Source organism: Patagioenas fasciata, chromosome 27 (assembly GCF_037038585.1).
Source record: "Patagioenas fasciata isolate bPatFas1 chromosome 27, bPatFas1.hap1, whole genome shotgun sequence".
In the NCBI taxonomy this organism is placed as follows: Eukaryota; Metazoa; Chordata; class Aves; order Columbiformes; family Columbidae; genus Patagioenas; species Patagioenas fasciata.
In genome coordinates this window covers 4,392,291-4,407,068 of record NC_092546.1, presented here as the reverse complement: position 1 = coordinate 4,407,068, position 14,778 = coordinate 4,392,291, and the positions used below count along the sequence as shown (strand labels likewise).

Genomic DNA, 14,778 nt, shown 5'->3' with positions numbered 1-14,778 from the left:
CTTGCTCAGTTGTGCGGTGCGGGAGTCAAGTGAAGTGGTGCGCATGCGCAGGCGCGCCAGCGCTCGGGGATTTAGGCGCGCATGTCGCTCGGGCCCCTCGGCGGGCGCGCGTGCGGGCTGCGTCTCCTCCCCTCCCCCTTTCTCTGCACCGCGTTTCGGTTTCGCCACCATTTTGTGCCGCAGCCGCCGCTGTTTTCACCCCGCCGAGCTCCGTGCGTGCGAGTCGAAGCGACGGCCTCATGGCGGACAGCCAGCCAGCGGCCGCGCACGGAGAATCCCCGTCCCTGGGCGGGTCTGGAGTCCCCGGCTCGGAGCCCGAGAACCGGCGGCGGCTGAGCGAGCTGCGGGTGATTGACCTGCGGGCCGAGCTCAAGCGGCGCAGCTTGGACAGCGGTGGGAACAAGAGCGTCCTCCTGCAGCGGCTCCGGAAGGTGAGCGGGGGGCGGCACCGGCGCCTGCGCGGCTGCTCCTGCCCGCGCTGCTCCGGGAAATGGCGCCGGGGGCTGGGGGAACGGGGGGAGCGGGACCGCGGGTGACTCGGGGGGTTCTGTGGGGCCCGCCGGGCTCAGGGGGGGTGCCGTGGGCCCCACCAGCGTCCTCGGCCGGCCCAGGCTCACCCTGAGCCGCCGGGCTCGGGTAGCAGCGCTGGGTGACCCCCCCGCGCATGGAGCCGCTCTCCATGAAGCTGTAAATGCTGTGATTAAGTTATAAAATACATACCCGTTATTAACCAATTGACACGATCAGTGCTTTCCGACCACCTGCAAAACGAGGGGATGTTTTATCACGTTTTAGATCCTTTTGCATGACAAGAGGGGGACGGAAAGTTAAGTGATAAATTGTTTAGAAGAAGAGCTGAGTTTATATTTAACTAATAATTAATAGATGTGTTGTGAGTAAGAAACTAAACAATTATAGCTAACATCATAAATTATTTCTTACTATAGATGTATGTCAAAATTTTCAGAAATTGTAACGCTAGGTACTAATTATGTGGATATAAGCAACGCAAGAGCATCCACTCTTTGGAGCACTGATGGAGGATGATCCCCAGCGCTGTTAAAATAAAGAATGTTGCTTAACAGCATCACTGACTGTGCTGTTAAGTTTATTTCTTCGTTTACCAGCGCTCCTGGAGCCGCACAACGCGGCACCACTGGGGTTTCTGCCGTGCATTGAGCTCCTGGATTTACGGTTCTCTGTCTCCTCGGCTTTTTGCTGTGTGTTTGCCTTTTACCCACCTTTCCAGTTTCCAGCCTGTACACCGCATCTTCATCAGGATGGTTTTATGTTAGCAGCATGTGAACTGCCCCCATTGAACCAATGCTTGTCTCCTAGAGCCGAGGTCCTTACCCTGCCGCAGCACCTCCGGTATCCGTGCGCTGCTGTGGGATTGACCTTTTGTGTGTAGGTAAAGCCAATGACCGCTTCCAAAACCTTTTACACCAACACATTACGGTTTCCTGCATGATCTTTGGTTTGTGTGTCCAGGTTGCTGGCGTCTAATTCAAAACACTTAGATTCTTGGTTTGGTGTTTCTTCCGCTCTTGATGTCCAGCTCTTAAACTCAACAGAAATGCGCAAATGGAATTTTGATGTCTGTCTTGATCTCTTATTTTTTTCCCCTTAATAGGCTATTGAGGAGGAAGGGGGGAATCCTGATGAAATTCCAGTGGTTTCAGAAAATGTCATGAAGAAAACACCAAAAAGAAGCAGCAAAGGTACAGGGCACTTAGAGAGGTTCTCTGCTCCTCTCTTCCAACTCTGATGGAAAACAAAATAAAAACAAACTTGAAGGTTGCATGTTGTAACTTTCTTTTCATTCTAATGATGATAATGTTGCCAGGACGTAGAGCAGATGAAGAGGGAGGAGAAGATAATGGCCTGGAGGAGGATTCGGGAGACGGACAGGTGTGTACGGCTGAGTTTGAAGCCAAGTAATGATAGCACCGCTTTCCACTTACAATGACTATTATATATACTTTTTTTCTTTTTACAGGAGGATATTGAAGCAAGTTTGGATAACTTGCAGGATATTGACATGATGGATATTAGTGTGTTAGATGAAGCTGAAATAGATAATGGCAATGCGGTAGATTGCGGAGAGGATTACAATGCTGATAATATTCTTGACTCACTGTCTGATAGTAAAGAAAATGCTGATGCAGCAGTGAAAGAACTTCCCGATCAGCCTACAGAATGTGCTGTAGGTAACTTGGAGGCATCCCCACAATTTTCAGAGATTAAAGAAGAACCAAGAGAAATACCAGTAGTGATGGTATGCATCTCTTCTGTGTGTGGAATCAGATTATTTTTTCATTTTGTTTTTTAATTAAATAGCAAAATGGTAGCTAAAGAGTATACCCATCTTTAAAAGATTTTTGTAAGCTGACAAACTTATTGGAGATGTAATGTGGAATCTTATTCAGGTGGTGGGGATCGGGAAGAGGCTCGAGGTGCATTGGTCAGGTTTTACGCCTATTGGCTGTTTTGGATGCTAGATACGTTTGCTTCATGTCAGTCGTCAGTGAAAATAAAACGTTCCATTTCTCATTCAGGTTTCATTCACAATAGCATTTTGTGATAGATGACAAAGCGTCTTCCTTTTACTTTTTAAAGGTGGAGGTCGAAGATGTCGGAAACAGTTTAGATGCTTCTTCATCTGATTTAACCATCATAAAGGTAGGTGGTTTTTGTTTTTACAAAAGGGCATAATAAATGCTATATAAACTGTACGCTAAACCAGTGTGTGAACAGGTGGTAGCCGGTGGGTGCATTCTTATTCTGCAAAGAACAACAAGTAATGCCTCTCTAATTTAATCATAGGGACAAAGATCTAGATCTATCTCTGAGGTCGTACACATAGGATGTATACTGAGTTTGGGTGGTAGATTGATTCTTTTTATCCGTTATACAAACGAACTCGGTGCCTTACATTCTATTCAACTCCCATTAAAAGTGCACCTACCCTGTGTTGACAGGAGAGCTGGAACTGCTCTGTTTCTGACACTCTGGCCACAACAACCCCCTGCAGCGCTCCAGGCTGGCACAGAGTGGCTGGAGAGCAGTCAGGCAGAAAGGGACCTGGGGGGACTAATGGACAGGAAGCTCAACAGGAGCCAACAGTGTGCTCAGGTGGCCAAGAAGGCCAATGGTGTCCTGTCCTGTATCCAAACCAGCGTGGTCAGCAGGACAAGGGCAGTGATCCTTCCCCTGTGCTCTGCATTGGGGAGGCCACACCTGGAATATTGTGTTTAGTTCTGGGCCCCTCAGGTCAGGAAAGAGATTGAAGGGCTGGAGCGGGTCCAGAGAAGAGCAACAAGACTGGGGAAGGGACTGGAACACAAGCCCTATGGGGAGAGGCTGAGGGAGCTGGGCTTGTTCAGTCTGGAGCAGAGAAGGCTTAGAGCTGAGCTCAGCACTCTCTAGAACGACCTGAAGGGCAGTTCTAGCCAGGGGGGATTGGGCTCTTCTCCCAGGCACTCAGCAATAGGACAAGGGGGCATGGGCTTCAACTCTGCCAGGGGAAATTGAGGCTGGAGATTAGAAAGCAATTCTGTGCAGAGAGAGTGGTCAGCATTGGAATGGCTGCCCAGGGAGGTGCTGGACTCACCGGCCCTTGAGGTTTTGAAACTGAGATTGGCTGTGGCACTTAGTGCCATGATCTGGTCAATGGACTGGAGTTGGACCAAGGGTTGGACTTGATGATCTCTGAGGGCTTTTCCAACCCAGTCCATTCTGTGATTCTTAAAAAATAGTGACATTTCTCCTTTTTAAAATCTTTTTTGTTGCAGGATCTTGAAGAGTTACCTTTGGAGCCAGGTACTGTGGTGGGCTTTATTTTGTTTGATTGGTTTTGTCTAAATGGAAAAAAAAATCCTGAGCATTAAAGCAGTTTCATTCTTCATTTAATTCTTTCTGTGGCCCTGTGGGGATTTTTGGTGTGGTTTTTATTTTTTTCTTTTTTAATGCATTACTGTAGTGTACATTATTATGGTGCACAATCCAGGTCATGCAGGGTCATAGAGATTGGAAACCCTGTCATATCACCAGATCTGTGAATAAGTGCTTTTTGAAAACATGTCTTTGATGTGATGAAATGGTTCTGTAGAGCTATTACCTACAGCGGAGCTAAGGAATGACCCTTAAAGATGTGAAGGTTCTGAAAACAGATCTTGTGATATCACACTGTACTGTAGTTCTATGGATATAAATAGAGGAGCGTAGGTAATAAAAAGCTCTGGCACAGAACACAAGTTAAAGAGTGACTGGATACAGAAGAAGGAATTCACTGTCATCCCAGGAATTTTCGACAGATCCTATTCGCTTTGTGGACTGCAAACACTCTCACGCACCACCAGAAGATGCCCAGTTCTCATGTTGGACTGTCCGCTCTAAAAGGATTTCACAGAGATTTAAAAATTGAACCCTGAGTGCCTTGGTACGTTCAGTTCAGCGTCTCGGACTCTGGAAGCTAACTAGAGAAGAAACAGAGCTGAACCATTTGGTGAAGAATATCCAGGAACAGCCAGAAGGTTTTTGTTAAATCTGGGGGCCCTTTTCTTGCCTGTTAACACTGTAGGGCTGGTTTGGTAGTTTGTCAGACAGCAGTTAGCGCGGTACTTTGCACACTGTGTACACTTAGGGTTTTCCAATCTCTGTGTAGCTTAGCAGTTCTCTTGGTGTTAGTGTGGCAGCCATGCCAGTTCCACATTTGTGATTGCTGTATTTCCCTGGTGATTAAATCTTGTGCCATTCTATTCCTGTTAAATCCGTAGAAAATGAGAAAATACTCGACATTTTGGGGGAAACTTGTAAATCTGAAGTACTTAACGAAGAAACTTCCGAAGCGGAGCGGCCACAAGCGCAGGAAGCGGGTAACGCGGTGCCAGGCAAGAGGCTGGCGGAGGAAGAGGACGCTCTTGCTGCCGCTCAGGTGGAGGAAGATGCTTTAGATTTGGACAGCAAATCGGCACAAGCTTTGGCAAGGAAGGAAGCAAAGCGTTTAGTTGTAGCGAAAGGGGAGACAAGTGAACAGCCAGTAGAGGAAGAGAAACCGGACTGTGGCTCTTTAGTGGTAGAGACCCCAAGCGATCAGAGTAGCAAACGCTCCCAAGGCCTGGAAGCCTCTAGTGGGGGAACAGCGGCCAAAGGCGCAGGTCCCGAGGGCCAAGAAGGCCAAGAAGATGCGAAGAAAACAGAAGACAAAGCTAATTCTGAGGAACCCCCTGCTACTAAAGAGTCCTCAGCCAGTGAGGGCGGTGATCAGAAAAAGAGGTTTGTTTTTTCTCCGTTCTAGACCAGATGCTATCTTTTTTCATTGGTCGTTAAGTGATGCGCATAAGCTGTTTCCTTCAATTGGCCACCGAGACTGATGAAATTGTAGCCTATTCCTAAAGAGTCTGTTTGATTTCTTCATGTGCAGATATTTTTTTCTAAACACAGAGGGTTTGATTTCCTTCCTTCCTCAACCTTCAAAGGTTGTTTCCTTAAATTACTCTTATTTCTGTCATCCACAAACCAGAATTGTCTATGTAAGGATACAAATCCCATATTTCCTGTCACTCTTCTATAAATTTGGAAAGACAGTGTTTATTTCAGAGCTAATTTACTGGTAGGTATCCAATTTTAGTGCAAAATCTAGAATTAACGTTCTTTTTGCATCTGGTCGGCTGAGTAATGTGGTGTTTTGTCTTTAGCCCTGTGGAGGAGGACAGAGATACAAAGATAATCTCAAAAGATGACAAAGGTACGTTTATTAAAAAGAAATACAAGTACAAATGACTTGGTAAAAATATGTTATGGGGTCAAATGTAACCATTACTTGTGAATCAGTTATAGTGAGTGAGTGTTCAGCGGAGCAAACGGAGTAATAGTTCTGCTTGCTTTTTGACTTGCATTGCTTATTATTTGCGTCCTGTTAATTCGCTAAGCATGCGTATGTTTTCACTCTAATAGTTATATTGGCTTCCCAAATGGCAATGGGTACTGACAAGACCAGGATTTGTCTGAAAAATCTTACCAGATGCCTAAATCTATGGGTTGATGGTGTGTATGGTTTGGCCTGGTCATTCTGTCAACCCTCAATGCAGTTGTAACATCAAACCTTCCAGGCATGAATTGTACATTTCACCTTATGTAACTTGTGTAACCTCTTTAGCTGACAAAGTCAGTGGGGTTTCTAGGGCGATCACCTTTTCCCTGTTGTGTTCTTGTGTTACACCGGCTTTTCTGTTTGGCGGTTTTGTTCCTTAGGCCGTGCGGGTGGTGGCTCTGGCAGGAATTTGTGGGTCAGTGGCCTCTCCTCCTCTACCAGAGCCACAGACTTGAAGAATCTTTTCAGCAAGTATGGAAAGGTACGGAGCGGGTGTGTAAATGAATGAAGCGTTTTACTAATTGAAAATTATTACCTTAAATGTAGCTCTTATTTTTCCTAATGAATAACTGGGTAGGCTAAGCACATAGCTTTGTTTTGTGCTTTTGAAACTATCCGAAAGCAGCACACTTCATAAAGAAGGTTGAAATGGAAAGGGAGCGGATAGAAATCCAGAATTCAGAGAGTTTCTGGGCAGATATTTGTAAAAATGAGACAATTCACAGTATCACAGTATGTTTGGGATTGGAAGGGACCTCAAAAGATCATCTAGTCCAATCCCCCTGCTGGAGCAGGAACGCATAGAGACAGGTGGCCTCTCATCTAGTGCGCTATAGTCTAATGGTACATCTTGTGTGTCCAATGGTAGTTAATGAACCAAACAGTTCCATTTCAAGGGGTATCCATTTGAGAAATCTCGTCTTTGAGGGCAGTTTTCCGTTTGTTCTTGGGTGCAAACACAAAGTGATGTTTTTCCTGAAGGTGGTCGGTGCAAAAGTGGTGACGAACGCTCGCAGCCCTGGCGCTCGCTGCTACGGCTTCGTTACCATGTCGACATCTGAAGAGGCCACTAAGTGTATTAATCACCTCCACAGGACAGAGCTGCATGGAAAAATGATCTCTGTGGAAAAGGTAAGTGGCGGCTGCTCTATGACAGCACAATGCAAATAGAACCGTGCAAGCTCCATGTCTTGTCTCTTCTTATGGAAATATTTCTGGCTGAAATTCTAGGCAAAAAATGAACCAGCTGGGAAAAAGCCATCAGACAAAAAGGAAGGAGAAGCAAAGAAGGAAAAAGACAGGCACCATTCTGCAGAATCCAAATTGGAGAAGTAAAGTGCTTTTTGTAATTTTTCCATGTTTAAAATGCAAACCTGACCAAAGCGAACAGTAATTGTAATAAATCTCAATTTGCTGCTTTATGCTGCATGTGAAATAGGAGTAATACTTGAAAAGATTACATTTGCAGTAAGTGCGTCTTAGTTGACCCACTGTTCAGAAACAGAGGGTTCAGCAGCGTTTAGTATCAAAACTTGTCTGTTAAATTGTGAGACACCAAATCAACTTGTTGCTGGGTGAACCATTATTTTGAACAGAGTCATTTGTCCTCTGATCTGACACTGGCTTAGTCCACTCTTTGAACTAATACATGTTTCTGGGATTTAGTGTGGTGTTTTGATGGGCCGTTTGCATGGTTGGTATTTTTTGGAGGGTTTTTGTGTTGGGTGCTGTTGGTTTGGTGGGTTTTTATTCTTGGCATAGCTGGCCCAACCAGGGTGGTTATTTAGCACTGTTGTCAGGTTCTCTATTAAAGCAAAGTTTACCTCTAGGTCTGTTGGTGCTAAGAAGGAGGAGAAGACGGACAAAAAGGATGATGTTAAGAAATCAGAAAAAGACGAAAAAGAAGGAAAAGAGAAAGATGAACAAAAGGCCGGATCCTCCGATAGATCCAGGGCAAGCAAATCAGGTACTTGCAGCTGCCTTTCAGAAGTGTTTTCAAGGATATTGTTTAAAAAAAACCCTTCAGCTTCTGTAAACCCCGGAGTTCACAGAATCCCAGAATGTCAGGGGTTGGAAGGGACCTGGAAAGCTCATCCAGTGCAATCCCCCCATGGAGCAGGAACACCCAGCTGAGGTTCCACAGGAAGGCGTCCAGGCGGGTTTGAATGTCTGCAGAGAAGGAGACCACAACCTCCCTGGGCAGCCTGGGCCAGGCTCTGCCACCCTCACCCCCAACAAGTTTCTCCTCATATTTAAGTGGAACCTCCTGTGTTCCAGTCTGTACCCATTACCCCTTGTCCTATCATTGGTTGTCACCGAGAAGAGCCTGGCTCCATCCTCCTGACACTCCCCCTTTAGATATCTGTAAACATTAATGAGTCACCCCTCAGTCTCCTCTTCTCCAGCTCCAGAGCCCCAGCTCCCTCAGCCTTTCCTCACACGGGAGATGCTCCACTCCCTTCAGCATCTTTGTTGCCCTGCACTGGACTCTCTCCAGCAGTTCCCTGTTCCCTGCCTGTAGCACCAGTCCTGTAGCCAATTTTTTACAGACCGAATTTTTCTATTCCCTCCCATGTCATCACCCAAAACTGGAAGGAGGGAAGAGAAAATCACTTGAGCCTCAGACTCTTTTACCATCCGTCCCAAGTTCTTACCAGATGTGATTCACAATTCAGTAAAAAGAGCGTGAGGCACGCTTAGGAATACTGAGGTTTTCCTGTTGAACAAAAACTCGTCTCTGCCAGAAAACACTCACATAGTTGTCTGCTTGCTCTGCTACCCTCATGCCCAACTTGGCCAAATCTTGACAAGCTATTCGAATGATCAGTGTGTTCTTCCATAAGTGTAGAACCTCAACAAAATAATTTACTGCTTAGCATCTTGACAGTTTTGAGTCTCACAGGAATGTTTGAACGACTTGCATATAATTTATGCTCAGATGTATTTTGTTTTCTAGCAAGTCGAGGAACTGAAAGGACAGTGGTAATGGATAAATCTAAAGGAGAACCAGTTATTAGTGTGAAAACCTCTACGTCAAAAGAGAGGGTAAGTACAGTTTTCAGAGAAGCCTTTGTGTAATAAAATAGATGTCGAATAGCTGTATATGCATGTAACTGAAGGGTTTTTTTGCCTTGCATATTGGGAACAGTTACCCTTTTATCACTTTTCAGAAAGCGTTAGGGTGTTAATGATGCTGCAAAGGTAAACGTTTATGCGTCACCTTCTTTATAGTTTTTGTCGCTGCTGCCCTAGTTGAAGAAGTAGAGTTGCAACTGGAAAATGGTGCTAAGATGACGTGTTGCCCTGGCGTGCAGTGTGGTGACCTTTGCAGTGGTGTGTTGTTTGCCACCAGTGTGAGCCACTTCGTGTGCCCCTAGATTTTATATATACAAGCTCTCACCCAGTTTAGGGTGCTGTTCCCCAACCTACTTTTCCATGGAATTCCAACATTATTTACCTCTGTAGTCTGTTTTGTTCAGGTTGGCATAGGTAGGCCTAGGAATTTCAGCTCAAAATGCGCAGTGTTCAGCTAACGTGCTGTTTTGATTTAACACAGAGTACAAAAAGCCAGGATCGGAAGTCTGAGAGCAAAGAGAAACAAGACATTTTATCATTTGATAAAATCAAAGAGCAGCGAGAACGTGAACGTCAGAGACAGAGGGAGCGAGAAATCAGGGAAACAGAAAGACGCCGGTGAGTTTTTCCCGTTTTGCTCTAAACTTTGAATGGAATTTGTTTCTACTTATCTGGGTTTTGAACAGACTCCATAGTAGTGTCATGCTGGCCCTCCAACGTTAGTATCTCAGAATGATCTGACACAAATCTATTGATAGAACGGACATAATGCACATTTATGAATGTTTTTACTACTGAAATCAGTCTTCTCCAAGCCTGTGCTCCTCAGGAGCCGTGTTGAATAACAGCTTTTGTAGGTGCTTTTTCACTGCTGACTTAGAGTAGGTGTGATTTAGTTCAGACTTAAGTAGTGGGAAGAACACAGGAACTTGAAAAAAGGAACAAACCCCACCCAAAAGAAAGAAGCAATTAAGCTTAAACTTAAGAGTCTCAGTTGAAAATGAAATACCTGTTTTTCAATTATAGAGAGAGAGAGCGGCGAGAACGCGAACAACGTCTTCAGGCCATTCACGAGCGGGATGAAAGGCAGAGGCTCCAGAGGGAGCGAGAACGACTGGAGTTTCAAAGGCAGCGTCTTGACAGAGAGCGCTTGGAGAGGGAGAGGCTGGAGAGAGAGCGAATGCACATCGAGCAGGAACGGCGGCGGGAGCAGGAGCGGATCCAGCGCGAGAGGGAAGAGCTGCGGCGGCAGCAGGAGCAGCTGCGCTACGAACAGGAGCGGCGCTCGGCCATGAGGAGGCCCTACGATCCTGACGGCAGGTAACGCCACGATGGGATTCCAAACCCTTCGGCCACATCCAGTTACAAACAGCATATGCTAAAGCAGTTGGGGAGCTCACAACTGAAAGAGTATTTACATGTTGCTTTTATCACTTTGATATCAATCTTGAGAAAAAGCAGATGTTGTACTTGTGTACCTATCAGCACAACTTTGTTACAGCAGGTTTAAAATTCTTGGTTCCCAAAGAGGAGTGACCGAGAGTAGAAATTCTGTGTAACAACTCCAAAGCGGGATTGCTGTTAGGAACAGATAATTATTCTCTTCTCACGTCAGCACATGTTGAAATTAAGCTTTTTGTATAGTGTTGATATACCTGGCTTCCTCTGAAACTGAGCTACAATGCCTGCCTAACGCACAAGAGCTTTGAATTATAAATCAAAAACAATTGGATGACTGGATTGAATGAGGTTGGATACTAAGAGAGCAGGAAAGGAAGATTGTTTTGAGATTACTACTAATTGTGACCTTTTTTTTGCAGACGGGATGACCTGTACTGGCCAGAGGCGAAGCGGATGGCGATGGATGACAGGTATCATTCTGAGTTCAGTCGTCAGGATCGCTTCCATGACTTTGACCACAGGGATCGCGGCCGATACCAAGATCACTGTTTGGACAGGTCAGCAAGGCGGTGTCTCTTCTCCCTATACCATTACAGAAGTTAGATGTCTTTTTGTGGCTCACCTAATGGCTTGAAGGGTGCCAAAAGAAAGAGAGTGAAAAAAAAATGACCCTTGTGCATTTCTTGTGTCTAATTTTATATGTGTTTGCAAATCCTGGGCTTCCACCCTTTATGGACATCTCAGAAAGAGGCTGCATAAAGATCAGCCGAGTCTTAACGTAGTCTGCTGTGATACAGAGGGAGATCCTACAGCTCCTCTCGAGATGTATGGAAATCCGATATATGCATCCCTAAGATTTAGCCCATTTCCTTTGGCTTTAAAGCTTCCTTTCATCTTTGCAGCCTGGCTAACATAGATTTCTAGTTCCACAGAATGCAGAAACACTTTGTGTAGTGCTATTGAGACTTCTTGCTTTGCTCTCAGAGGGTCTTTGGAAAAAAATGCTGCTTAGCTTTGCTTGTAACTCATTTCTGATCTGGTGGGTTCACTCAGTTTTCTCCTTTGGCACCATCAAGTACCTGACCAGCCTCACTGGTCCTGTATTACAGTCATAGATGTTACTTTGATCTCTTTCTATGCTATGAAATAAGAACTCATGTCAATATCTTACCCCTAAAGAGACAGCAGCAATCAGACTTATGGACTAATACAAATTAAAAGGAAAAAGATAAATTCTCCTGCGTTATTTCATAAAGACATTGGAGTGATGATTACTGCGGTGACTGAACAGCCGCTTCTCTTTTTTGTTCCAGAAGAGATGGTTCGAGAGGAATACCAGATCGAGATGGGCAGGTGGGTCATACCCAAACAGCAGCTTCAGTTTAAAAGCAAAAAAAATAATCCCAAAGTGCAAAAAACACAAGTGTGCGTGCTACCTGGTTCTTAAATGCAACCACTGCCAGGTTTAAACTGAGGAGGTGTTCAAGCAGTACCTGATTTTGCACATGAATGTGCAGAACATAAGTTATTAAACTTGCTAGAGATTGGGGCGGGGAAACTTCCAAGCAATGGGAGCTGTGGTACGGCAGGTTTTCAGGCTGGTGTGTGGCAATTAAAATTTGTCTGTACTGTGTTTGGAGGTGGTTACTGTGCTGTCTCATCACTGGCAATGGGTCCTTTCTCTGACCTTTATCTAAATTGTTTGTAGAAAATAACTGATGTCATTATGGAGCAAGAAAACTAAAAGGACAGGTGTGAAATCAGTACCTTTCCTTTCTGGAGAGAGCTGGGAATAGGGCCAGGAAGGAAGCCTTAAAACCACTCTGCCAAGCCAAAAAAACCCACCTCACCCTCCTGAAAAAAGCTCCAAACAAATAAAACAAAAAACCCCACAATGAAAACCACCAAAACAACACCAAACCAAACTCTGAACTGCACACAGCAGCACCAGTGGAACCAGGACAAAATGAGACAGCTACTGTAGTCTTTTCTGACAGCTTCTAGAAAGGCAACCTTTGAGGAACTGGATTTTTGCAATCCTAAAATAAACCCTGCATTCATTCTTAGCACGGGTCTCCACCCTTTGCCTTCCAGCATTACCCAGACGAACGCCACGGAGGCCCCGACCGTCACTCCCGCGATAGCTGGGGCGGCTACGGCTCCGACAGAAGAATGAGCGAAGGAAGAGGGATTCCCCCCCAGCCGCGGTTAGTGCAGATGACATAAGGGAAGGGATTTATTGGTTCCTAAAATTCTAACATTCCGTGGACCTTTGAAGGTGACCGCAGAAGCAGTTGGACAAGTGTGAATCCCATCTCCAAGGAATTCACACGTGTAGCTCCGTTGCACTGAACAGAGCGTTGTAGTGAGTAAAGACGTGCTGCTCAGTTAGCTCAGCGTGTAACTCCGGTTCTCTTCTAAATAAGTTTATTTTCTGCAGGTGAGATTGAGTCTGTACCAGATGCTCCATTACTGCAGAAGTCCCATTTGTGGCTAGCGGTCGGGTTTTAAGGATCAAAATCTCCGCAGCAGTGAGCTGTGCGGAATGGAGACTCTTCTCTTTAAACCAGCCAGTCGCGCTAGGTGTCTAACGTTCGGTTCTTCCTAAATGTGCCAGACGAAGGAATCGTGGTCAACAAATTGCTCCATATTTAAGTAGTACATTGCAACACTAATCATGTCTCTGTAGATCAGAAAAAGATGAGCTTTATTGTGCAAAGGATGCTGTTCGGCGCGTTTCTTGTTTCTCTTTGATGGGTTTTTAATGCAATGATTCAGTGGCTATAGATACAGCTTGATTAACCGCTTGATACACTTGTGTATGGGGTACGGTGTTTGGCTTTACCCTGTGGTGCTAAACAGATAAGGGACACACCTAGAAGATGTTCTTTTATTTTTTTAAGAGATGGACGTGACTGGGGAGATCATGGTCGAAAGTTAGAGGGGCATCAAGATCGTTCATGGCAGGGAAATGTGGCTGGAGGAGTGATGGGACGGGATCATGAGAGATGGCAAGGTACACTTGCTGCTTACCAGTGTGATCGTGTTTTATACTATGAATTACTGCTGAACGAGCGGTAGTTAAAATCCCTATGGAGCTTTAACAGCGTTACCAAAAAAGCCAATAAAATTCTGGGGAAAAAGGTGTTGTTTTTAATAGGAAAACATAAAGTTGGCTTTTTATTTTTCTTTTTCTTTAACTTAGGTGGTGATAGAAGCGTGCCTGGTCAGTCAGGACCAGGCCATGTGATGAACCGAGGAGGGATGTCGGGGTAAGAACCTTTGTCAGAGCGCTTGTTTTTCTAATAGTTGACCTGTCTAAAAGCAGAAATCCCTGTGAAAAACGCTGCTTTCAGCTTCTACGTAACTATGGATTGGCATGTAGGAAAAAAGACTGAGCAAACCTCTATAGTCTCCCGGTCCTGGCGCTGCTGACTTTTCGGGTGGTTTTCAGTTGTTCTGCTCTGTTCCAGGCGCGGAGGCTTCGCTGGGACGCAGAGCCCGGGGGGGCCCGGCGGCCTGCAGGTGTTTGCTGCCCCGGAGCGGACGGACAGACCGACCGAGCCGCGCTTCACCCGCCGCTACTGACACCGCTGTACTATACCTATAGATACGTTATTTTTTAATGCCATAAGACAAAGGTGAATCGGATTAACCGGAGCCACCTGGAATGTGTGATCGCAAACAGCGAGACTGCTGCTGCGTTGTGGCCAAATGTTACAGCAACTGGTCTGTTTGGTTTCTTTTTATTGTAATAAACGTGTTCTTGGTCAAACATCACTTCAAGTTTCTGTTAGTGAAACATTCCGTTTTTCAAAAATAATAATAAAACCAGTTTACAGCTACTGCTTTCTTGTTCCCGGTGTCTTTGGCAACGTACCTCTCAGGAGTGACTGAGGTGGCAGCAACGAGGCGGCTGGAGGGGCACGAGGACCCTGTGACGGTGTGAACCTGCACGTCCTTCTCTTGCACTGGAGGGCTTTGTGTTTATTTCTCCACCGGTTGTTACAGCATAAACCAGGACGAGTGGAAACCCGGTCCTGTTCTCAGGTAACAATGGCGGCGCTCGGGCGGGAGGAGCCGGCAGCGCGCGGCCCGCCCTGCGCATGCGCGAATGCGCTCTGCGGCACTGGCGGGAACGGCGCGGGCGCCGCGTTGCGCATGTGCGAACAGCGCCGCCTGGCGGAGCCGCCGCGTAACGTCCCGGGGCGGCGGGACCCGGGGCTTGGACCGGGTTTAGCGGCGGTCCCCGAGTCCCCTCAGCGCCCCACAAACCTCCACCCCAGCTGCCCCAGTCCCTCCTGGTCCCACGGGCCCCCATACCGCTGTCCCCGTTTGTCCCCATCCCCATTGTGCCCGGTGGTGTTTTGGGAACACTGCAGGCAGGTGTCACAGATGCCACCACCCAAAGCCACTCCATGTCAAGG

At 46.2% G+C, this 14,778-nt stretch overlaps 1 protein-coding gene across 1 annotated transcript; it reads left to right on the top strand.

The window, feature by feature from the left end:
- Positions 1-43: 43 nt before the first annotated feature.
- LOC136113378 (scaffold attachment factor B1-like) lies at positions 44-14,131 on the top strand. Its single transcript, XM_065858522.2, is given in 23 exon segments — positions 44-122; positions 125-187; positions 190-431; positions 1,634-1,721; positions 1,847-1,911; positions 2,000-2,278; positions 2,620-2,682; positions 3,795-3,822; positions 4,779-5,277; positions 5,700-5,749; positions 6,256-6,356; positions 6,857-7,006; positions 7,106-7,206; positions 7,705-7,841; positions 8,832-8,920; positions 9,432-9,568; positions 9,977-10,270; positions 10,771-10,908; positions 11,665-11,704; positions 12,446-12,558; positions 13,255-13,367; positions 13,557-13,623; positions 13,825-14,131. Coding segments are annotated over 23 exon segments (3,051 nt in total). The 3' UTR covers positions 13,940-14,131.
- The last annotated feature ends 647 nt before the right edge of the window (positions 14,132-14,778 follow it).